This window comes from Frankliniella occidentalis, unplaced genomic scaffold, assembly GCF_000697945.3.
Source record: "Frankliniella occidentalis isolate FOCC.00 unplaced genomic scaffold, Focc_3.1 Scaffold23, whole genome shotgun sequence".
Taxonomy (NCBI): Eukaryota; Metazoa; Arthropoda; class Insecta; order Thysanoptera; family Thripidae; genus Frankliniella; species Frankliniella occidentalis.
Window position 1 is genome coordinate 450,515 of NW_026267153.1, and position 24,466 is coordinate 474,980.

At 40.3% G+C, this 24,466-nt stretch overlaps 5 protein-coding genes across 12 annotated transcripts in view; 1 reads left to right on the plus strand and 4 right to left on the minus strand.

Annotated features, from left to right (window-relative positions):
• LOC113215994 (guanine nucleotide-binding protein G(o) subunit alpha) overlaps positions 1–4,331 on the minus strand; it is a 51,069-nt gene extending 46,738 nt beyond the window's left edge. The window contains exon 1 of the mRNA XM_052264999.1: positions 3,692–4,331. Within this exon, the coding sequence (XP_052120959.1) occupies positions 3,692–3,809 (118 nt within the window). The 5' untranslated portion in view covers positions 3,810–4,331. The remainder of the gene's footprint in view (positions 1–3,691) is intronic.
• Positions 4,332–4,795: 464 nt separating this feature from the next.
• Positions 4,796–12,590, minus strand: LOC113216038 (ran-binding protein 9). Of its 2 annotated transcripts, none has more exons than XM_026435734.2 (11): positions 12,356–12,590; positions 11,104–11,268; positions 10,832–11,022; positions 10,564–10,748; positions 10,341–10,453; positions 10,069–10,220; positions 9,748–9,979; positions 9,499–9,669; positions 9,264–9,415; positions 9,009–9,120; positions 4,796–8,936 (listed from the first exon to the last, which is right to left on the minus strand). In XM_026435734.2, the coding sequence occupies exons 1-11, from the start codon at positions 12,546–12,548 to the stop codon at positions 8,803–8,805; spliced, it is 1,800 nt and encodes a 599-aa protein (XP_026291519.1). In that variant the 5' UTR covers positions 12,549–12,590; the 3' UTR covers positions 4,796–8,802. The 2 variants fall into 2 exon arrangements, with proteins under 2 accessions (XP_026291519.1, XP_052120975.1); XM_052265015.1 differs by lacking the exon at positions 12,356–12,590 and adding an exon at positions 12,233–12,251.
• Positions 12,591–13,235: 645 nt separating this feature from the next.
• On the minus strand, positions 13,236–15,162 carry LOC113216077 (SAP30-binding protein). 4 transcript variants are annotated; one of them, XM_026435785.2, is made up of 5 exons: positions 15,030–15,162; positions 14,564–14,731; positions 14,203–14,484; positions 13,878–14,084; positions 13,236–13,798 (listed from the first exon to the last, which is right to left on the minus strand). In XM_026435785.2, the coding sequence occupies exons 2-5, from the start codon at positions 14,714–14,716 to the stop codon at positions 13,556–13,558; spliced, it is 885 nt and encodes a 294-aa protein (XP_026291570.1). In that variant the 5' UTR covers positions 14,717–14,731; positions 15,030–15,162; the 3' UTR covers positions 13,236–13,555. The 4 variants fall into 4 exon arrangements, with proteins under 4 accessions (XP_026291570.1, XP_026291569.1, XP_026291567.1 ...); XM_026435784.2 differs by having other exon boundaries at positions 15,017–15,119; XM_026435782.2 differs by having other exon boundaries at positions 14,868–15,092.
• A 51-nt stretch (positions 15,163–15,213) lies between these two features.
• LOC113216074 (WD repeat-containing protein 89) lies at positions 15,214–17,636 on the plus strand. 2 transcript variants are annotated; one of them, XM_026435780.2, is made up of 11 exons: positions 15,214–15,370; positions 15,605–15,818; positions 15,911–16,027; positions 16,129–16,232; positions 16,311–16,492; positions 16,567–16,698; positions 16,788–16,931; positions 17,014–17,102; positions 17,180–17,282; positions 17,364–17,450; positions 17,555–17,636. In XM_026435780.2, coding segments are annotated over exons 1-10 (1,152 nt in total). In that variant the 5' UTR covers positions 15,214–15,369; the 3' UTR covers positions 17,430–17,450; positions 17,555–17,636. The 2 variants fall into 2 exon arrangements, with proteins under 2 accessions (XP_026291565.1, XP_026291564.1); XM_026435779.2 differs by having other exon boundaries at positions 17,364–17,636.
• Positions 17,637–17,741: 105 nt separating this feature from the next.
• On the minus strand, positions 17,742–24,385 carry LOC113216076 (zinc finger TRAF-type-containing protein 1 homolog). Of its 3 annotated transcripts, XM_026435781.2 has the most exons (6): positions 24,161–24,385; positions 23,296–23,534; positions 23,002–23,213; positions 22,768–22,928; positions 19,675–19,877; positions 17,742–19,572 (listed from the first exon to the last, which is right to left on the minus strand). In XM_026435781.2, the coding sequence occupies exons 1-6, from the start codon at positions 24,359–24,361 to the stop codon at positions 19,545–19,547; spliced, it is 1,044 nt and encodes a 347-aa protein (XP_026291566.1). In that variant the 5' UTR covers positions 24,362–24,385; the 3' UTR covers positions 17,742–19,544. The 3 variants fall into 3 exon arrangements, 1 of the variants encoding a protein (XP_026291566.1); XR_008010880.1 differs by lacking the exon at positions 17,742–19,572 and having other exon boundaries at positions 19,731–19,877; positions 22,258–22,928; XR_008010881.1 differs by lacking the exon at positions 17,742–19,572 and having other exon boundaries at positions 19,731–19,877; positions 22,250–22,928.
• Positions 24,386–24,466: the final 81 nt, after the last annotated feature.

Here is a 24,466-nt window from a genome sequence, read left to right on the forward strand (position 1 = left end):
GGGGGACAAGTAGGAAGAAAGGAAGGGTAGGAGTAGAGAAAGACAGACGGCGGCAGCGCGGGCATACCTGGTATAGCCATAAACACGCAGATAGCAAAGGCGCCGAGAGAGGGAGGGAGAGAGAGAGAGGGGGGGGGCGTGGCGGCACACAGCTATGGCACAGCCGTGACGCCCAATATCGATCAGTCCCCGACAAGCTCGCCTCTCCTCGCCTCCCGCTGGCCGCTGGTGCCGCGCTGGTCCGCCCCGCCCCACCCCGCCGCGCGCCAGGCGCGGACAGAAAATGATGAAGCTCCAGCAGCAAAGTGATTCAAATCACGCTGTCGGCCGGGGTCAGGCGAGCGGTGGCGAAATATGGCGCACAGCGAGAGAGTGGGAGAGAGAGGGATAGAGAGAGAGTGCGAGACAGAGAGAGTGAGAGAGAGAGTGAGGGAGAGAGAGAGAAGGCGCATTTGGAGCGATCATAGTTTCTATTCACTGCTTGTTTTGATTTTAGTGCAGCAATAATCAGTTTACTGAAACGAATATTTTACTCGTGAAAATTTGCTAAACTTCGTTGTTTTAAACACCCTGGTACATTTTCCTGGAGATAACAATGCTATCCTCATATAGCTCAACGCGCGAAAACAAGAGCTCTTTCTCTAAGTGAGCTAAAAATAATTCGACGTCGAAACCAAACCAAGTATTAGCTATACCCACCCAGTATCCAGTCAGTTGGGGGGGTGCTTTAGAGGGTTTTTTCAGTTGTCAGAACTACAGTCGAAAGCGATTCATCGAAAATGGTATGTCAACACATTTAGTGCGGAGCGACCACTATGTGGTCACGACGGGTTGCATTCGCACGGGGCCATTAGATCATTCAGAAAGTACACGGACACGGTTACGAACCTGCCAAGTTCAGCCTCTGCCTGCAAGCTCTAATAGCGCCTGGTCGGTAGGCAACGTCTTGCCCACTGTGCATGTATGTACTGCGGGGTGGCCTACGTTGAGTTTTGCAGGCGCCGAGCTCCCGCAATTTGCTGAATGAATCTGAGAAAAACGGTCGCGCTTTCCGGATGATGCCCAAGGTTTCGTGGCGAGCGACGGTAGGCAAGTCCACCCGCGCGCCTGAATCCGGTACAACACAACCAGAAAGAAAGGACAGCACAGTAACCCACCCTGATGGTTTGCCAATCCTCTGAAATCAAATATATTTTATTTTTTTTGATGGCTCACTACGGACATATTTGCTCTTCTAACTAATCTCTTTTTCGCGCGTAAGGCAAATCAAAAGCTTCAAGTTTATAGTTGTTTTTCCCCCTCCATTATTATTATGGCATTCATTGCGAATAACTTCCATTTCGTCTCCAATGACCAATGGGTCTTACTAACAGAGCGACATACTCAACATTTCTTATAGTACACCGTGGTGCAATATGCCTGAAATTTGCATGTAAAAAGATGCAGATTTTTTTTTTACTGAACAAAAACTTAGAACTAGGAGTATGGAGGGCATTGTGTGCCTTAAGGTTTGGAAAATTTGTGTCGAGTTGTGGGGAGAGCTTCAAAGTAAGGTAGGCTAGAGATGCGGCAGCCACAGGTGTATGGCGCACTGCCGCGCTCTGCGCACCCGGTAAAGGCCGACTTGTGTATTTATATTTTCTCACCTTTTTTCACCAACTACGCAGGCACAACCAGAATTCGACCAAGTGTGAATTTCGAGCTTTCCACCATGTCTGATGTCGCCACGCACCTATATCGAGAGCGTGCACCGCAAAGCAAATTCTGACACAAAATATTAACTTTAGGGGGAGAATAATTACCCCCCCCCCCCCCCCCCCGCGCGGGTTGGGATCAATTTTTGAGAGTTTTGCGCGATTTTGATGAAGCGAGTTTTTGTAAGACGAACGCGAGTTGGGCGCGGGCAAGTGTACAACGAAAACGAGTTGGCTAGTGGGCGACCCCTCACCACCACCACCACCACCACCCCAAAAAAATAATAAAAAAAATCTGCATAACTTCGTGTGTGATAGTGACTCGTTAAAATCTGTAGTAGCAATAATAATAAGTTTTAATTGAGTTTTCAATCATTCGATCAATATGTTATGCAATTTTGGCTACCAATTGAGTGCGATAACATTTTTATCGCTCTGTACTAGTAGCGCAATTCTGTGGCGATTTGAAACTAACAACTAAAGACGTTATTACAGAAAAATGTTGCAAAAAATAATCGCGAAACCCTTTTCATTTTTAGATTTGTCATGGCCGTAGAGCCGTAAGGTGTAAGGTGCCATCACTTCACGTTAGGTCTCAAAAGACGTGGTAAGAGACGACAGGCAAACCCGTCCATTCGCTTGGTCGGTACGCGGTACGTATGTACTGAAACGAAAAATCGAATTGTGAACTCAGCTCGCTGGCGTCCCCCGCATGCTACTTTCCATCAACCTTTATATAGGTAATGTACTTCTCTCTGCTCCAGCGCGAGTCAATACTGTTACGGGGAAGTCGGCCCGCCGCCAGCCCGCAGCCACCACCGCAGAAGCATCACCTTGTCGCACAGGAACATTTCTCGGACGGCGTGGCGGGGCGTGGCGGGGCAAGTACGGCACCGTGCGAACGTTACGTGGAGCCCAACGGCGGGCCCGCCCCGCCGCAGCAGCCGCGTAGCGCCGCGCAGCACAAGTTGGCATGCGCCGCGCCCCGCCCCGCCACGCCGCGCCGCGCCACGCCCTCGCTCGCCGCAGCCCGGCGCACAGCGCGCACCCACCAGCCCCGCCCTCACGCGTATCGAGCCTAGAGTCTTACTCCACCCCGCCCCACCCCGCCGCGCCGCGCCCCGCCACCCCACGCACCCACCCGGGCAGCCTCGGGCCAAGGGGTGAGACATGGCGGCGAGGGGGTGGCTGGCCCGCTCGCTGCCGCCCGCTGCCGCCCGCTGCCGCCCGCCGCCGCCCGCGGCCGCCCACCGGGCTGGCGTGGAGTTGATTCGGACATGGACTCCTACCGATCATCGCGGCCGGGCCCAGGACGCGTTGGCCGAGGCAGCAACAGTGCTAATGGTCCAGGCACGTGGGTCTCCAGGGCCTGTTCCAGGCTCCAGGGCGCCCGGCGGCCTCCGGGGCTGGAGGAGTCAAACAAGCACGTTCCAAAGGCATGGAGGAGTGGTGATGCCTCGGCCCCGCGCCCAGACTCCCGGCTACCGCTGGGACTCCATGGCGCGCACAGCCCGGCGGGCTGGGGAACGGCTAAGACGTCAAAATCGATCCCCACCTTCCAGTAGCGCGGTGATGAACCTGTAAAGCGTCCTGCACGCCACCCCTGGAGCTGACCGCAGCTGCGCTAGCGCACGGCATCCTGGAAAGAAGGGAAGTCCTCGGCGAGAGGGGGCCAAAGCTGCCGGCGGCCCAGCAGCTGCAGATGCAACATCTCACCACCAAGGCGAGGGAGAGGGAAGGGGTGGCGGCACGGGGGCGGCACGGGGGTGGCAGGGGGCGGCGCGGGGGTAGCAGGGGGCGGCGCGGGGGCGGCGCAGGGGCGGTGGACGGAGGGCGCAGCCCCGGCGCAGCCCACGCCCCCTCTGACAGCTGAACCTCGCCTGGTCTGTCCGCCATGATCGCGCGGGGCCCGGGCGGGGGGAGGCGGGGTGGGACGGAGAGCAAGAGAGAGAGAGAGAGAGAGAGAGAGAGAGAGAAGGGGGGGGGCAGATACTCACCTAAGAGTAATAGTTTGATATCCTTCGCGGCCTGTATCCCGTCCTCCTTCAGGTTCTTCTCGATCTGCTTGGACCGCGCCAGCGCGGCGCGCTCCTCCGCCGACATTGCGCACCCCATCTTCTTGCCTGCCTTCACGAACGTGACGGAAGCTGGTGTGGGACCCCGTCCCGGGTCTCAGCCGCACATGGGGAACGACGGCCGAGGGCCAGGGGCCGGAGCGCTCGGGGCCTGGAGGCTTGAGCCCGGAGGGTTGGAGCCTGCCTGTGGCCCCACCCTGCTGCACATACACACACGCACGCTCGCACGCACGCACGCGCTCCGGGGTTAATCCTGCAGTGTCCAGAGCGCGAGGTAGGCGAGGACGGGGTGGGGCCGGGTGGGGCTCACCGGGGGACACTCCCAGACCCGATCCCCGCCACACAGTGTGGCCGCACCACACACGCACACCGCACTACGCTGCGCCGCGCCGCGCCTCGCGGACACACACACTCACGCACTCACACACACACTCACTCACTCACACACTCACACACACACACACCAACGCCCACGGCAGAGCTCCGTCCGCGCCCGCGCTCCGCTCCGGTCGGGTCGGGCCTGCCTCGGCTCGGGGGCTGCGAGCGACTGACTGGCCGTGCCCGCCTGCCAGGCCGCGGCGCGGGGCGGGGCGGGGCGTAGTCAGGCGTACCGCTGCGGGAGGGAGGGCGTAGCTGCTGCTGCTGCTGCTGCTGCTGCCGCCGCGGACCGCGAGGAGAGGAGAGTGTAGGTAGGGGCAGGGCGGGGTGGGCAGGGGAGGCAGGAGAAAGGCGAGCGCACCCCTTCCCTTCCTTTCGCCGCGAGCAAAGAGCGAAAGAGACGACGGGCAAAGGGAAATAGAGGAGAGGGCGAGGGTGGAGGGGAGGGAGGGTGTGCCTTTCGTTCTGTGCACGCAGCGAGGCTACGCGACCGCCGCGACCTCTGGAACCCAACGCACACCCAGCTCCAGAACTAACCCAGTTCGTCTGCTCCTCGCGCGCCGCACGCGCGCAAGTTCTTCCCTTCTTCCCTTTCCTACCCCCCCCCTCTCCCCAAAATCAACCCATGACAATTGAAACGCAGTGACATAGTATATTTACGATTTTATTATTATCATATTAATATTATTTAAAAAATCAAAATTATATTTTATAATAGAATCAGAGAGGGAGAGAAAGACCTAGGCGTCTAGTTTCATTCTCGTATCAAACACGTAGCTTAACTATAATTAATCTTTCACAGAAAACAAATCTAAGCCATTGTTAAACAAATGCTAGTAAAGAACACAACATTTTGATAAAAATCAAACCCAAACCTGTCTGGCTCATACTGTAAAATTCTCATTGTTGAACAGGATTTGATTTGGACACTTACTTTAAAATATTACCTCAAAACGAATCTACAGTTTCATCTACACAGAATCAATTGGATTCATATCATGACATCTCATGTTAAAAATAGAATACAACCTACTGCATTTCTATCAACTTCTCACATTAAATGAATGAATAGTCAAGTCCAAACATTTATCATTAAGTGCATAATATACAATCAGGCACATTCATTCTGGAAAGGGAGAAACTTTTGCTTCCTTTTCCAAATATGTACTGCAGCTCAATGCACATTTCAAGATACATTATGTACAACAATTCCATCAAACATATAAACAAACTTGAATGGCCAACTTCATACTTTCCAGCAATGAATGGGTGTATGACCATGGAATACATAGCTTAGAAAAGAAACATTAAGGTTCTCAGTTAATTTTACAAACCTATCAGATAGTCATGAAACCCATTCACTTAAATCAATGAATAAAAATCTTTTCTTTTTCTTACAAGAGGTAGACTCTTTGAATTGCAATATACAATATTCTGCTGGAGACTAGAGATACCATTGTGAACTACTATGAGGACACTAAAGGATTATACCTCCTACTAGATCAATGCATACAACTTAACAAAGAGGTTTTGATATTCCATGATGGCGTGGGTTACATAGAGAAAAGATTTGCAGCATCCTGTCACATTTGGAAACTATTAAGAATATTGGCAAAGGCTGACTACCCTGTAATTACCTAGTTATGGCCTTTCACAGAGGACTTGTGTAAGGAAGTAAAAGGGAAACAGCTTGTTCAGATGCTTTACAACATTCAAAGCCATAAACGAATTCTGACACCCTCCCTAGGTAGTAGATTGACTTCCCTGAAATAAAACATATTGTGAAACCACATTACAGTAGCATTAGCTACTTCAAAAGAAACAAACTACTTTTTTTAAAAGAAATGATAACATTTATCACATAAGAAAAATCCAAAATTTTACAGTAACGCAAAACCCTTAGCATCAGAAACACTCTTTGTAAATTATACAAAAAGAAATGATTTATTTTCAGGACTACACAAAACTGATCCCTTTCTTAATTAAAAATAGAACTTTTCTTTACAGTAGCAGCAAACAGAAGGGGTAAAAGCAACTAAACAGCCAGATGATAAAATAATAAAAATCATGAACGCCGGTAGTTTTTAATTTTCCTAATGTATTGAAAACTCACAACATAAGAACTGAACAATAATGATGACATGTTCATTTTGTGTCTCAATACACTTTTAAACACGTTTCAAACAAATGAAATCTTTGCAATGAAACAGCAAGAGCTACATTTGGTGTACAGCCTCTAAGACAGTTGATTAAAAATCTGAAGTCTCAAAGTTTTAAGTGGATTTAAAAAACCCAAATATAGTAGCTTCTAGGAAATAACTGTGGCTCTTTTACTTGAGTTACTATTATCACAGTCTTTAAATGATCTTGATAACATAAATATAACCTGACTGCGATCAGAGGACTACATTCATTATCTGTACACATTTCTCAAACTGAGGGGTGGAGAATGTCAAACTGAAGAAATTTCAACGAATTCAATAGATAATTGCATTAACTGTTCTTTCTTGTCAGTGAGCAGCCTTTGACATGTGTATTGAGACTTAATGATACTGGCGTCAGGTCATAATTTTTAATATTTCAAACGGGAACAATATTGGTCCAATTTAAAATTTAATAATGTTCTGGAAAGATTTTATAACAATTTAACTCCTACTATGCATAAATTTCCAACTCTACATTTACAAGGGCCATGAGGTACATTGATGGCAGTGTAACTGTTCAATAGATGTAATGGAAAATCACAAAACTTGAAGCACTGAAATTTTTTTAACACTTTAGCTAATAATTTGGGTCAAAAAATCTCTATTGAATGACATCTTTAGCAAATGCGAAAAACTACTCTTTATAAAGCCTTAGCAAATCACATACTTGATGATCAGTCAAAATATATCACAAGATCATCAAGATAAAGAATCAAAATAGTTTACTTATGAAGTACAGTACAACCGCTTGAGTCTTGACTTGAAACGATTTTCGGCAGTTATAACAGTTCTTGCAAGTTTCTACATACAATTTTGAATGTTAGGAATAAGAAATAGGCACGAATCAATTGCCATTTTAACTTTACGATGACAGTGCTCATATTGAATAGAATAGTGAATTTAGTCTGCAAAAACAAGGCCAGAAATAACTAGGATTGCATTTTGGAATTTCTAAGAATACTTCCTATAGAAAGTATTTTAAATTATTTTTGCTCCTAGGTAAGAAATTTTGATGTGTCAAAAGATATTAGTTTAACCCCTTCACATAAAACTAAATTTAAGAAAATTTATTAGAGCACAGAGAGGTTTTATGCAATAAATCTTACGCTACATTGTTTGTCATCACTTTTCAATACCCTTGAGCACAAAGTAGGTATAATATTGAGACATTAAGCAAATGTCACATTGGACAGGACGTCCAAGAACAGCAAAGGATGGACCATGAGGAAGACATGTAAACAATCAGATGTCAAGACCCAAATGAGAAATAAGCTTTCATTGAAAGTAACCTACAAGGCCAAAGTACGAAACAGCAGGGAATGATTGAGATAGATTGATGGAACTTCTAATAACCAGTAAAGGAAGATAGATGAAAAAAGAAAAAAAAAGATTACACAGCTTGTATATGTTCACCAACCTAGGGTATCTTTGCAAGACATATCTGTTTAGAAGAAATTAAGATGTGAATATAAAACATCAACATTGATGGAGTATGGGAGCAATCCCACAGTAAGGGTGTTCCCTTGGTATTGGAAACAGATCCCAATAATTAGTGTTCAGCTGCATGTCAACAAACAAACAAAAAGAAGAAAAAAGAGCACTAACATCACTGAAGACTATGCACACAATCTTTCCATTACGTACAACCAGCTAAGTCACATAAAAATCATATCCAATTGTAATAAAATTAATCAAATATTAGAACGAAATTTATGTACAACTTTAACACCACAGAATAAGAAAAATTCATTCGACAAGCCCCCTTCAATCTTGGCAGACATCACTCATGTTCTGAGATGAAGTCATTAAATTCAGGAGCATTCCAGAATTCCAAAAGTAAACCAAGCGAAAGAAAAATAGAAAGGCTAAAGCAAAAGCTCTTAGCTTGCTTTACCACTTGTTATTAAACAAAAAATTGGTGAAATAAAAGGGGCTTTCATATTCATAACACTTCAAGATACATTATGCTATGTGCTTCCATCAATTGTCTTGGTTTACATTTGGCAATATTGGCATAACCCTGTCATAGTACTACCTACAGCGTGAGATCTTTGGGCGTGATGGTGTTGTTAGAGAGGGAAAAGGTTGTGAGATAATCACAGCCACAATCTGACTAATGCGACTGCAACCGGTTATTTTGGATTGGCCAACATATTAGGCCCCACATGACCAATGAAACAGCGAGATAACACCATTTTAATTATACAAAGGAATTCTATAGATTTTGAACTTACTATGCTCTAGTGCTTTTCCACATCAAAATAAATTTCCAAATAACACATAAAATTTCTTTCTTTTGATTGGGTAAAAACGTGAACTAAAAGATGGTGTAGACCAATACTTTTGACATGCTGATATGATTAAAGAAACAAGATAATAAAGACCCATCTTATGCCAATCCATAACAGCCAACAGTCACAAGCAGCATATAGTACATAGAGTGGCTTGACGCTAATGTTGAAGGAGGTCATCAACACTAGCAAAGGCACAGGACCCAAGACCGGAACGTGACATGAGGCGTACCACTTCTCGGGTATGAGCCACAGCAATTTCTAGGGGAGGCCTTCTCGGTAGATTGCTCGCTTCTGAAAAGTGCAAAGATGCATTAGGTACATCATTTTATAAACCAATATTGATACCAATGTTCTTATACTTACCTAAAATTGCAGAATTTAGAGCGGCACATACAGTTTCCCTTTGCATTGGATCTAGCTGCCAACCAACAGGACTACTCCAAGGATTTGAGTAAGCCAGCAAACTGAATGCATCCTAAAACAAATTTCGGAACATGAGATTTAAAATATGTAGATACAGTTAAGAAAATGTAAGATACCTTAATATTTACTTTAATCATCTCAAAGTTTTATGTATATCTAACCAAATACTACAATTGTAATAAGTACTGTGTTTACCTGGAGCATTTTTTTGTTTGCTTCATTGTTGCCTTGCTCTTGACGCAAATGGAGACTCATGTTATAAAGTTCCCTGCCAAATTCAAGCATTCGTTCAATAGCAGGTTTGCTTCCCCCACACAACTGCCGTCTGCCAATTGGTGGGTCCACTTCTGAAAAAAAAAAATTAAAAAAATTAAGTATTTTGAATTAGAGGGCATTAACCTTGCAATCATAACTAGAATAAGAAACCAACCCATTTCCTCAACACAGTCTGTGTTATTAGATTCATCTTGATGAGAATCTCCATTCTGGTAACCATTAGAGGTGGCTGGTGATGAAGGTTTGTTAACCCCATTGGTGGTGTTATGACCATTTCTTTCATCAGTTACTTCCATTTCTACATCATCATTATCATCCCGTAGACCTGAAGAAATTTCTAGTGTTGAAGCTACAAGATTGATGGGTTAAGTATTTTGCAAGAAAAAATGGATGAATTACATACCATGGGAATCTGGTTTGATTAGTGGTGTAACATCACTTCCACCATTCATTGCAACTCCACTGTTTGCCATGTTCATATCTTCAACTCCATGCGAAGAGTGGGATGTACGACGCTGAGCTTGACCTTTGGTATGGTTTTTACTGGACGTCTGAGCAGGACTACCTGGAGGAGGACTTGAGGGTCGCGGTGGGGTCGACAGATGATTGACACGTGGGCAGCGAGGAGGATTTACCTATAACAAATAAAAAATAAAGGATTTTTTTTTTTTTTTTTTTTAATGAAGTATGATTTAAAAACAAGATTAAGGGTTAATGATCCTACCTCTGAATCACAGCCATTCACCATTTCAACAAACTGTCTACATTTCAATAAGAAGAGCAAATTCTGATTGTGTTCTAAAAGGCAAGGATACAACCTGCTTGTCATTTCAATTGCCTCTCCCATCCTACCAGCCAGCACAAGTTTTAGAATTTCTGTGAGACAAAATTAACAAAATTAATTCCAAAATATAAGAAAAAAGTGTTATTTAGATCACTAGATACAAAATACTTAAGTGGAAACCTATATCCAAGCAATTGCAACAGATTACTAACTTTGTCTGTTTTTTATGGATGTTATTTCTTCTTCAAATGTTTGTGCTGTACTCTGAGCAAATGTTTCGGCTGTGGCACAATATCCATGATGAACTAAGTAAGTTGATACCATTCTACAACAAAAAAAACAGTATCATTACTTAAAGCTTCCATACATCATTATCACTACCAACATGCAAGGGACTAATTAATAAGAATTTGATGCACAAGATGATGTTCATACTTATGTAAAACTGCTTGCCAGTCACCAGGATTTTCAGGAACAGGATAGTTAAGTATTGACAAGCGAGTCCTTGCTCGTAATTCTTTCATCATATCCTCAATGTCAAAAACAAAGGGCAACTGACCAAAATTTGCATCAACCACTTCACCAGGAGTCTGGAGACCTACAGTAGGGTACAAGTTTGGCTGAAAAATAAAAAGTAATTGAGTCATTTATCATTAATCAGTGTAGTGAAAGCAAAATTTTTAAAAATGTGAGATATCCTTACAGGTAAATCTGTGAAAGCTATGCCCAAGTTGTGTCCATTTTTAGTATAGAAGCAAGTATTATCAATTAGATTGACTCCACAGCCTATCACATCTCCAGTAGTAAAAGTAGGGCCATATGGCTGCCCCGAACCAGATGAACAAAATGAATGTCCATCGTCTCCATGATATCCGTAAGAGTGTTTGTCCCAGCCTGTAAAACACAGGTTAAAATTAGGATCATTTGAAACATCCAGAAGTAATTTGAGCTATGAAGGCGATGAAACACACTAACCTGGCAGTCTGTTCATGTTAACACCCTGGCCTGAGAGACCGATGCCCATATATCCATCACGGCCTTTACTGATAATTCTGACTTCAAAATAATACAAACCACATGCAGGAGGAATAGAGTGTGTGGCCCTCACACTGGCAGCATCTTTGTGAGTCTTACCATGTCCTGAAAATAAAAAATTGTGCCATTAGACCTAAAACTTCACATTCTTTTCCAACTTTTCTAGGAAAGAAAAAAAAGGCTCTAGGCCCAAATAAAAGGAGAGAATAACAAAACTGGAATCAAGATGAATTTTAAAATATCAATTTCAAGACAAACATCTTCAAATAAATGAAGTTTTAGGGATAAATAGCTCTTTTGAAAATAATTTCCTGGTGAAACAAAATTGTGTCATTAATTTGTCTAATACATTGTCTATAGTACTCTTAAATAAGGACATCTGTGTACAACTAAAATTACTCATCAACCTGTCATCAATTTTAACCTGCAGTAAACATAACCTTCCAGAGCAACTAAAAACAAAAAAAAATCCCCAAAACTGCATTGCAACAGTTGTACTAATTTTTATCTTTTCATACAACACTATGTGCAAATTAGTATATACTGCTTGTGGTTAAGGTAACTATACCTTCCAATGTTTAATGAGATCAGACCCATTGAGTCCTCTTACCCATCAGAATCTAGTTCAAAGGTCAAAACATAAAATTGCACTAATAGTCTAGGACAGAGTGCTGCAAAAGATTTCAAAAACTGAAACATTGAAATTGGGGAGATGGACCAAAAAATGATCGAATTAAGTTCTAATAAGAGGAAACAAACAAACGTGCGTGTAGGCTATTAATAGAGTACCAATGTCTTGAGCATTTTTCTCAGGCCTCAATATTTCAGGGAAAAGATACACAAAATAAGGTCAAAATTCACGTTAGAAATCAAAATTTGCTCTCTCTCGGTAGGATTTACGCTTAAAACAAGTAGGTTTCTAAATAGTCATACAGATGTTTTCAAAATTACGTCATGACAAGGACTGATCAGCTGATTTCTTTGTTTGGATCCAGCTCTAAAATACGCATCCTTGTCATTTCAGGCCCTTTCATTGCCTTTTAATAAAATTTTGAGCGTACACACATACTGTATTCTAATTTCACATGATGCCAAGAATGCCTTGGTGCGCCGATCCAAATGTGACAAATCTCGAATAGACAAGATGCAAGAGAACCAGCCCATAACCAATCCACAGAGGAAAATGTCCTACCTTTGTAATGGACACGCAAATTATTTTGAGAAAGCCCAATGTAGTTGTACTTGTCCTTTGAGCTCCAGGATCGAGGCAGTGGGGTTTCCTCTTCATTTACCATAGGATAAAGCAATTTGAATCTATCTGTGGCATTATTTTGAGGTAAAATTGGAGGGTCCTGAGCTCCCCGTCCATTGCTGGTGGCAGCCATCTTTGAAACTGCTGCTTGCTACGTCACTGGAGTGTACAACGATGAACGAGTTTGCACGGACGGAGGGTAGGTGGCAGCCTATTCGCTTGGCCAAGCGCGTTGCCATGGTTACCCGAGACGCCACAGACGAGTACACATGAAAATTCACGGTCCCCTTTCCCATATTCTCTCTATGGTATCTCAGAAAAGATTCAGACCATACTTCTTCTGTTGTATGTGTGTGTGAGACGAATGGGTAGCAGAAAAAGTCAGCCCGCTACTTGGTCTGGCGCGTGTTATGGATGGGTTCCACAAAACGTACGCATACCCTATACCCCGTACGTCCTGTACAGTCAGCCCCAAGCCAAGCTCCCTTGAGATTCGGGGAGCGGGGTCATTCCCCTCCCTTGTTTCAAAAGAGCAGTTCAATTACGTCCTCTGTGTTAGACGCACTACCCCGGGCAGCGGCGATATGGAAATGCGCCTAATTTGTAACACAGTTCATGCTCATTACGGCGTTAAATAGCAAGTGCGCGAAATGCAGTGAGAAGTCAAACGTCGAATGGAACATCACAATATCAAAAACATGGAATTGATGGAATGGATCAAAAATGTTTCACCTGTATAGTAATGCACATTGCCACATTAACAACAGATATGATAACCGGGTGTAAATGTGATAAAGTCAGTTGCAAAAAATTGGCAAAAAAAGTTTAACAAAAATTTAATTGAGTGTATGAGAAATGTTTATAGAGACCCTCAAGTATATAAAATACATGCATTGCAAAAATAACTCATTTAATAAGAATTGTTTACTATCAATATAACAGTCGGTTTATCATCTATTGAACCTAATTTTAATCGTAGAAAACAAATTTCAACATTTTACATTTTACTACAAGATTTGAGGTTGAAATTTGCAACAACAGTTTCTGCAACAGTCTTAAGAGACAAGAACAGTATGGTACATCTAAAAAAAGAGATAATTAGATAGTTTATAAAATTTTTGACTAAGTTAACTAAAGAGCTCAAGTTTTGGGTTTTTTGGGGAGAGAACCAAATGCTGATATTACAGTCCCTTTAGTACCAGTAGCACTAGTGGTAAGGGCAGGATGCTGCATTAACCCAACAGGTCTTACAACAGGAGCTGCTACACTGCCACCAACACCGCCTACTTGGTCCCATTTTGATTTCCGCCTCTTAGCCTCCTCTTCAGCTGAAAGAAGACTGACTCCGGCTGTTCGCTTCGCTGTGCCAGATACAAACTCGACCTATTTAACAACAAATAGAAAATAAATACCACAAACTGTGAACAGCATTCGGCTCAAAACTTTTATTCAAAAGTATTACCTTTGTCTTTTCTTTTCTCTCCTTTTCTCTTTTTTCTGTCTCTGCTTTCTGAACTTTTGCTAATTCTTCAAAGTATGATTCTTTGCCCCACATAAGAGGATTATAAATTTCAGGAGGATAATTAGTACCAAGTTCATTGAGCTCACAAAATTGAACTAGCTTCTCATAAATGCTAGGATTGCGAAAGTCTTTTCTGTCCTGGATAAGCTGGAGGAATCATAGACAAACTATCAAATACACACATACCAGTGACACAATCTCAGCAAATGGGTAGAAAAAGTTCAGCAAAGTTAAAATTTCAGTAATCTATGAAGTTTACTCTTACCTTATTCATGTCAAAATTTACATTACTCTTTAGTCTATCATGAAACTTTTTGATTTTGTCTTGAAGTGCCATGGAGCAATGTCCTTGCGGTTCAGGAGGCAATTTAACTCCATCCATAGTAGGCTCAATTTCTTCTTCTGGTTCAGCCTCCTCTACGGCCTTTTCTTCAACTTCTTCTTTAGTTTCCATAGCATCATCCGACACTGCACCACCCTCACCTTCCTCATCAGAGACAATAGTGTCATCATGATATGATACTAACTGGGCAAGTCTCTTGGCATTCTGAATCAAAAACATGAGAGTTTATCATTCTAAGATGGGTCAAGATAAAAATAAAAATTGTGCTAGGATTAGCACTTACTTGATGGCGTACGGAAGGTGATACCACAACTGGAGGAAGGGGCTTGGGCTTTTCTGGTGAAGGGCTGGAAATATCTCCAGTTTCATCTTCTGCTTCCGAATCAGTATATGTTGCAGTTAAAGATGCGAGGCCTGAGGAATTCTGCATTGACATTGTAAATAAGGCAGGCTGCAACACAACAAAGGACATACTTCGTCATTCATAGTTTAATTTGTCCTACTATTAAGGGACAACGATAAGTAAAATTAAGACAACAGTTGTGTCTCAAAAAATAATGAATATTAAAGAGGTTAGGTTCACGTACCAAAAGAGCAGAGATAGGCGGTAAATAACAACAAAATAATGTTTTGCCTACAGCTCTATCAAATATGACAAGTATTTGCTATACAAAGATGGCAAGAATTATTTTGAACGCGAATTATACGAAGAATAATTCTAAATTTGGACACATACGAAATCCAAATACCTCTTGTGTGATAAACAACTGCAAAATCGTCTCTCTTCGCTTCAAGCGAGCGCAAGGCAAGCGAAGCCCCAAACCCAACCCTAATCTAAGCTGCTCCAAGTTGTCCGGTGGTGGGGGCCGGGTATAGTGTGTTTGTAGTAGGTTCGCGGCTGTTCGGAGCACTTCGTGCCTCGGAGGTAGAGTATACCTTGGTAGGGGAGGGGAACAGAGTAGGATCCCGGTGGAATTATGAATGGGAATGGGAATGAAGTAACAACATCGTGTCCGTCGTGGTGAAGCGCAAAGATCTCTAAAATTCGAAGAGTAGTCCCCAGTATTCTTGTTACTTTACGTTACCACAAGTAAGTTTTACTCTCATATTTGACAGGGTCGTTTTTAGCTCTTAGTATCTAGAGAAAACCCGTGATTTAACGACCATTATAACACCTAACCTGCTGCTTCACGTTGACTTGAAAATCAGTTTACAATATACGACAATATTTCAAAAATTATTTTCAGTGTTGCTGTTATTTTATTTATACTACGAATGAGTCAGTATCAAAACTGAAATTTAAAATATTTAATGTTTGTTTCAGTGAAAGACATACCATCCAAGAAACAAAAAATTGAGGAGGTAGTTATTTCCGAATCAGATGATGAGTCGGACAGCGAAGACAGTGGGAGCGACAGTACTGAAAGCTCTAGTGATGATAGTGATACTAATTTAGAGCTCAAGGTTACCTACAACCTAACATTCGAGAAAGCATCTTCTCCTCAAAATAATTATATCTGTCACATGTGTGGATCTACGTGAGTTTAAGCTGCCTCTATTTGAAGCAATCAATCTCAGTATTGACCCATTGTGTTGCGGTTTTACCTCAATCTGTCATTCTCTGTTTTAGCTCTACAAATCAAGTGGCTACAGCCAGCAGTGACCTTACCTCATCTTTGCACGATATCAATGGACTTCAACGTATTAGAACTTTTGAAGGCCACACCAAAACAATAACTAATCTCAAGTGTGTAAAAAATTATTTAAAATATCCTTATTTTATTGAGATACATATTCTATTGCCCATACAGATTCGCAGATACACATTCCATTTATTTTCCTCACCAGGTTCAATCCAAGTGATCCACATCAACTTGTATCTTCATCGATTGATGGAACAATAAGATTTTGGGATACTAGAAAGGCAGGGAAAAGTGTTCTCATTATTAAAGGTGGGTATATTTGTATTTTATTGTGCTTTTAATATTATTACAAAAAAACTGACTTTAATTGAGCCTTTGGTTTTGTAGATGACACTGCTGAATCAAAACAATTAAAACCAATTCTATCCTTTGACATTTCAAAATCGGGACATTTTTTGTGTGCTGGTACTGAATTGTTTGATGGAGATGCTTTTTTGGTGTTTGGTGATGCTCGGTCTGGAAAAATTTTAGGTGGCTACTGGGAATCCCATAGCGATGATATCACACAGGTATTTAACAATAATTACCTTGTTAAAGAATTTGCTACTTGGACTAACATTTCTCCATTTTGCATCTTTTCCAGGTGGCGTTTCATCCTCTTCTCTCTGATAGTGTAGCTTCAGGCTCTGGTGATGGTTTGATAAACATTTACGACCTGAAAAATGATACTGAGGACGATGCATTGATAAACAGTCTAAACACTGAATCAACTGTTGTAAGTTTTAGTACTCAGTGCAATACTTTTAAAAGTTTGTCATATTTTTGTTGTATTTAAGAAACAATTAATTTTTCATGCATATGTAGGACAAACTAGCATGGTATCAGTTAGAAGGAATTTACAAAGGAATTTCATGTATTCTTGACACGATGGAGGCTCAATTTTGGGTGGAAGATGGAGCTTTGCCTTCCTCTTCATTTTCTCGAAAGCATATATCAAAGAGTACAAGTGTAAGATTGGAGAATGATTTACATTCTTTTTCGTATTATTAGAGCAGAAGATACTATGACTAATTTATGTCTCTCTTTTCAGTGGAAAGACGATGAGAGTTATATTGCTAATATTCATCAAGCAGCATCAGGAGATTTGTTACTTCTCACTGGGGCATCAACCAAAAACAGGTTTACATCTGATTTTAATAATAATTCTTTTGTTCTGTTTATAACTTACAAACAACATTAACATTTTTCTCTTTCAGTGAGGATTTAGCAATTTTATGTCTAAAAGACAGGACGCTCGAAGTGGAAACAGCTTTGCCAGGAAACAAGCAAAGAGTTCGTTGTAGCTGGTACAATCCAGAGGTGAGTCACACTCACCTCACGCTTTCTGTTAAGGTATTTTAAATATGATTTTTTGTGACCCTTTTGATTTTCATTTATCAGGATGGAAGTTTTGTGACGGCTGGAGAAGGTGGAATTTTATCCATGTGGAAACCTGGAGCTGAGTAACTACATGACAAGTATGCCAAGGTATACTTCTGTATACTACTATACGAAGAAACAAAATTGCAATCCTCAAAACACTACAGAGAAATAACAAAATTTGTGTTTACTTTTTCTGGATGGTTTCAAAGGTAACTTCTCCAAGAACCAAGGCCTACTGATGAAATTTTACTTTACTGTACATATTAAACTATGAAGACCTATCTTCTGAAAGTGTTTGGTTTTCTGAATCATCTTTCATCATATTTTCACATTTGGAGTATAGTACCCCTCTGTTGTTGGATTTTATGATTGGAAAAGGAAGCAAAGTCAAACACCTTTGTCTAATCTCTAAAGTCATTTATTTGTGGAGTTAACAATATCTTAGATGCTTTTTTGGGAGGATACACAGCACACACCAGTAGAAATAAAAAGTAAATATATTTTCTTTCTCATTACATTAATGACTAATTGTCTGTAACATATGGCAGCATAATTTCTTTTTAAAATAACATTGTACCTCAACTGAAAAGACTTTTCAAAAGCGCATGTGGGTGTCTGCTTCACAAAATATGAATGTTTAAAAAGTTAACAGATTGTACAATGCATATATGTGCCTTAATTAAAAAAAGTGCTTGTGAAAAGTTTTCGTAACTGATTGTCTGGAAGAAAGGCCTACTGTGCTATATGTTAAAGACAAAGTAAAATCAGAAGATTAGTTTCAAGGTCTAATGGATCTAAACCCCAATCAAGGCTTGCTATCTGCTTTGCCTTCTTATAGAGGGGGTAAAATACAGTATAACACAAGCACAAAGCCTCCATTAAACCAGGGCTTTGTCTTGAAACCACAGGAAGCAGTGCAAAACAATAGCCGGAATATTGAAAGGAAGACTTTTCTTCACCCTGGGTATTCCTTGATTGAGTAGCAAAACTAAATATACTTATATGTGCACCTCAACAAGCACACCCCTGAAAAGGTAGCATTGTTGCTGAACCTCTACAAGTACGCTCTATTTCAAATCAATAGACATACTTTATAAAAACGTCAGAACTAAAAAGAAAGGATCTGTCAGCAAGACATCACTTGTTATATAAAAAACAAAACAAAAAAATCAAAATAGTATTGAGAGACATAGGGATGACCAATTTGTGTACTGAGATCTCATCACCAGAACATTGTATGAAAAGATTATCAAAGGTGACTCATGAAAAACTTGAAAAAGTAAAATGCAAAGTTATTGCAGGATGTCGAGTGAATGTAATCTCATGCTACATTTTTCTTTCAATGATATTGCAATTATGACGCTCTCAAATGAATAGTGGATTTCAAAGAGTTGACCTTTGAAAGCAGCATTGATCACAAAGCTATGGCGTTAAATTATCACAGAAAGGAAATATACTCGTTTGATACAAAATAAAGCTTTGACAAAAAGAAATGTACAACCGTATCTCACCACTAAAGAGTAGTATGGAAAGAATGTTGGAATTCCAATATTTCCAACATTTTACAGAATGTCTCTCTGCTTGCCATATATAAAATTTAACATCATACTTTTAAGCCTCTGTACTGATAAAGAAATTTCTTAAAAATAAAAAAAAAACGTTTACAAAGAATATTTTTGGTACAAATTTTGTTTAACACAAAACAAGTTACACATATGCACATTAAAAATCACCTGGGGACATTGTAGAGTTTAAAGTGCTTGACTAAAGTTATTCTACATAAAATGAAGAAAAAGAAATATGATGAATAAAAATAGAATAAAATAAACACAAATAATATTTCTTTTTTTTTCTTTTGTTCTTTTCAATCAAAAAAACTTACATTATTGGGGAGCTCAAATTCTCTTCAGAGCACCATTTTATCTCAACAAATAAATAAGTAAACTTGATGAAAATCACAAACTTAAAGATTCACACTTTATTTGTTTAATGATGTATGTTATGTTATATAGTGGATACATAGGAAATTTGGTAGTATGTTCCATGTCTTAGTGCAGTGCAGCAACACTAGCCATCCAACATTTCTTGCAATAATTGTTGGCCCGGCTGGACACTGCCCTGAGGGGCCGCAGCGGAGGATCCTGCTTCTGGTTCCACACTTGACGCACGACTCTCCACTCGCTCCTCAGATATCAACCCTCACTTGCTGACAAGGAACATGATGAGCCTGGAATTAGGAGGAGAGTTATTTAAATAAATAACGATACCAACCCATTTATCATCAGGTGTTAAGACAGGAGAATTGTGATTACGGTAAAATATAGTGTACCTGAAGTTGATGGCTTTGCAGGACAGCAGGCGATTACACTCGGAAGAGTCTTGCAAAGCAAGGCGAACGTAAGGGCTCTCATTGTCTTGGTCTGTGAAGTCAAACTTGTCCACTTTGGGTGTCACCTTCATGTCCCCAAAGGGACCACGGATAACAAGGAACGACATGGACAGTGGACATGTTGTCTTCGTCTTGAGAATCAGCTGCAGGGTGGAAAACAAAATTCGAAAGGTTTGTCATGCACAGCGAATTTTACATCAGAATAAATGAAAATGTTGCTTAAAGAATGGTATATTTTTTTAAGTGTGGATTTTAAAATTTATTAACCCCAAAGTAGAAGCCAAACTTCCCAGCCAAAACCACCAAATCACATTGTAAGGAACACATAAATCAATAAATATAGTGCAAGAAAAAAGTCCTCTGTGATTCTTTTCTTTTAAATTTGAGGTACATTTTTTTAAATTGAAACAAAACAATTGAGGAACTCTTAATGCTTATAAATCAATGGTTTAGTAGATGACTCCACGCAACGCATGGACAGAAAGTAGTACAACTCTTGTTGTAGTTGTAGATTAATTAAAAATGTGCCCCCAACAAATTGTAATTTGAGTTTCTAACCAGACCCTAAAAACTTTAGATTAGAAAAAGAAACTAAATTTAATGAAAATACAGTAAAGAACTGAATATCTGAGCATTTGGTTTCCCACTGGAATCACACTGGCAAATCCAAACCAGGCCTCAGCACTCTGGCAACTGAGTAATTTTAGACACAAACCGTAGCTTGTATTGATTCAGAACAATGCAATATGGCAATATAATGCACTTCAATGTATACAAGGAGTATCTTTGTGAAAAAATTGATTTCATCTTAACTTTCAGATTAGCTAACAGTAACTGCAGCTGCTTAAGAGGTGCTGTTTTGCTCCACACATAGATAAAAAAATTGTTGACACAGTATTTGTGTCTGGTTGCATAGTTTTAAAGAAAAGAGTCTGTAGAAAAGGACATTGACTGCAGCTTCAAGCTTTTAACTGGTTAAAGCCTGCGTTTGCAGACAAAAACTAATAACTTTTACCAAAAAAAAAACAACTTGAAAGAATAAAACACTGATTCCTGAAGAAATTGTAGTGTTGGCTTGTTCCACAACATTTAACTGGCAATTCCAGCGAGCTGGTGCTAAAAAAAGGAAAAAAATCCTCTCAATTCTGTTCTCATTAGACATTGTTCTATGCTTTAGGTCATAGCTTTAATTTAAGAAATAAAAAATAGAATAATGTACATTACTTGAACAGAAAAATCTAAATCTACTGCCTCACTGCCATGTTTAAACTGACTTTTTAAAAGCAAAGACCATAGGGCAAGATAACTGGGATAGCTCTTTTTCTTCCATTTTCACCTATACAAAGCATAATTGTATGTAATTTAATAAGCAGAAATATTTCCTCTTCCAGGTCTTCAAATCCCCCACACAGCATAAAATCTGGAATTGTTTAGTGAAATTTTCTAATCTTTGTACCTGAGTGTCTCGCAAGGCATCTGATACTTGATGGTACTGTGCTGCAGCATTCAGATTGACAGTTTAAATTGGGATGACACTTATTTAAAAAAAAAAAACAAAAAAAAAACAAACTTGAATACTGATTGTGAACAAAGCAGTGATGTGAAACATAGCTCTTTCTCTCACAATGTCAAACAATAATACAAGACAAATATACCTGAAAACATAAAGTACCTGCTTCTAACTTACATAGCTAACACAATTGGAGAAAGAGTCATGGTTCAGTCAGTGCAATGTCATGGGCAAAATACTAGCGATAAAAAGAAAGCATCAAAACAGAAATATGCTGCTGCAGTACAGTCAAAGTGAGATTTAAGTTTGGCAGATAAGTGATCAATATTTGACAATGTTTTGTGTCCTCTACATTTGGTTCTATAAAAAGTGTAAGCAAAACTTCAGTTTCTTAAGTGGTATCAATCTGTTGTTTTTGTTAACTGTGCTGCCTACATGTTCAAGCCAGAAAGGGTGATATCACTTTTGCAAATCAATCGGAGCAGTTCAAATTGAAAATATTCAAAACAGTACATGAACTGTAGGTCCAAGGGAACTGTAAAATTAGACCATGTAGAGAACATCAAGACACAAGTGCGAGGAAGAAAAAGGACTTTCCATTCAAATGAGGGTGTTTTCCTTTTCTAAGACTGCGTTTGAACAGAAAAACAAATGAAAAGATATGATTAATAATTATCTGTCCAACACTCATTTTTTAAAGTTAAAGGTAAAGAAAGACAGAAACCATTTCCAATAAACTAATGGAAGGTGATTTAAAACAAACCAAATTTGTGCTGAAATTTATATTTAAGGCACAATGGAAATAAAATTGCATTCAATACATAAATTACACTAGAAATTCATATCAACTTATTTCAATGATGGAATGAATGCATTTATTCAAGTCATATTGTGTGGAAGAGGTGGGTTTGAAAGAAATTCTCTGATTAAGTATTTATATCTAATTCTGTTCATATTGCTTTTATGTTTTCAGTCTTGAGAAATTTTCATAATTAAATACTATACCTTCATACCTGTGAAGCTCAGAGGACGGTGACCAAAATGTTGCACTCCGTTTGTCTTGCCAAACGAACACTACCTCAAAGCCTGTCTATAAAGACTCTTGAAGGTATCTTGAGCGTTGAATCAAAGCTGTCATTGAAGGCCTCTTAAGTATTATAAATAATTTAACAGAGAAAACAAGTCACACTTAAAGGCAAGCAGTCCGTTTTATACTAGAGTTCAAATATAGCAAAAAAATATAGTAGGAGGTTCACTGCTGTAATATTTTTCTTAGTTACACAAATCTACATCAAATGGGTGACATTAAAAAAAAAACAGGTCAAAAGAGAGCTGAGAAGAGAAAACACACATACAAAACAAAAAAAAGAGCATCAGAACACCCTTCCCCACATTCAGCAGATCCAGCAAACAGAGCACATAAATAAACCAGTTCATTCATCCACAGGCACAGCAGCAGACAGCCAGGAGCTAAATCACTACCATCTGAAACTTACCAAAAACGTAATAACAACAAGCTTTACCTGGTACGTCATCTCTCGTTCTGAGCTGAGGGACGGGTCTCGTTGACTGTTGTTAATCCGAGCTTTAACAACCCATTGATGATTAAAAGCTGAGAATCGACTTGTCTCATAAAACAGTTTGTGCATGAACTCATCAGTCCGGTATGGCTTCATTTGCAGATCTTTGGAAAAAAAATATTTTTGCAATTCACAGCAAAAATAGTATTTCAAATATAATCAAGATTTGGTACATACCATTAAAAATGACTTTCTCATAGTTCAACATATCAAATATGTGATCATAGAGTCGTTTCTCCTGTTCAAGTTTATTGTCCATGACCAGTAAAGTTTCCATCACCTCTGCTCCCGACTTGTGAGGATGAGTGCACACGCTTTCATGCTCTTTGCTCTCATGGAACGGACCACGCCACGGGCATCCAATACGGCTGTAGCGACAGCTTGTCAAACTGCAAAATTAGTTTGAAAATTAGTTGATAAGGAATCAAAATTTAACACACACACCAAGGGTATGATCTGAAGTATACTTACCGTTCTTCACAGAGGAGCTCTTCATGGCGGTCCAAAGAGTTTCTCGAAAACTCTTTATTGCAAAACTGACACTCCGCTGGCAATTCACTGACTGCTTTTTCCACAGCAAGGTTTCGTGATGCAACACCCTTGCTGATCTCAATACGGCAGTTAGGGCAAGTGGCCACTTCATCTCGGAGGCGGGCATCAGCCAATAGGTGAGTAAAGCATCCAGCACACATGAGGTGGCCATTGGTACACTGCAAAAATAATAATAAAAAATAAAAATACTCTCCATTTTTTAAGTAATATTGAGCGATGAAATTTGTTAAGATGTATCAAATTACATGGGAAAATTCTTAAAATTTATCTGGTTTTAACTTGTTTCAGCTTGGGTATAAGCAATGAACAAACAGAGGAGTTGAAACGTCAGTGAACGTCCGTCCCGATGACAGTAACAAAGATGGCAAACAGCTGGTGGGGTCTATTAATATTCCAGCACAGCCAGAGTGATTTAAAATTAGGACAAGATGTAGCGCAGCATAACGCGATATTTCGATAAAAGAGAAACAAATCAGGAACTAAATAACCGTGACTTGTAAAGTTTAATGATGAAAAACTTTTTAAAAACTTCATAAAGCTTATCAGGGGGGAGGGGTTTCGACGTAAACAAAGGTCCACACGACAACAATGGTGTTCTGCTAGGACAATGGACAATGGAACAAAGTTTAGTTAATGCAATTTCAACGTGTTCCTTTTCCAAATCACACATCTTCTGCAATATTCGCAGAAAATGGCAATGAGGAACAATTGTGATTTAAAATAAATTTCTATGACTTTTCGGCAAATAAGTGAAAAACGCAAAAAGTAGGTGAAGGTAACTTGCCTGGTAGACAGCTGACCGAGGGAGGTCCAGACATACTGCGCAGCACAGAATTCCCCCGAGACGCTGCTCGAGTTTAACACTTTTCCCATCAGAAGATTTTCCAAGCTTCCTTCTTTTCTTGTCTGGTTCGGGAAACTCGTCAGTTTTTTCTACGACTTCGGGATGTTCCCCACTAGACGAAGCAACCTCTACGTCCGCCATCTTCTTTGTTTTGATTGCATAATAACGAAAACACTGGTACCAAGAAAACCAGCGCAATTGTTGCCAACATCTGTACACAAATCTCGACGCACAAAGAAAGTTCTC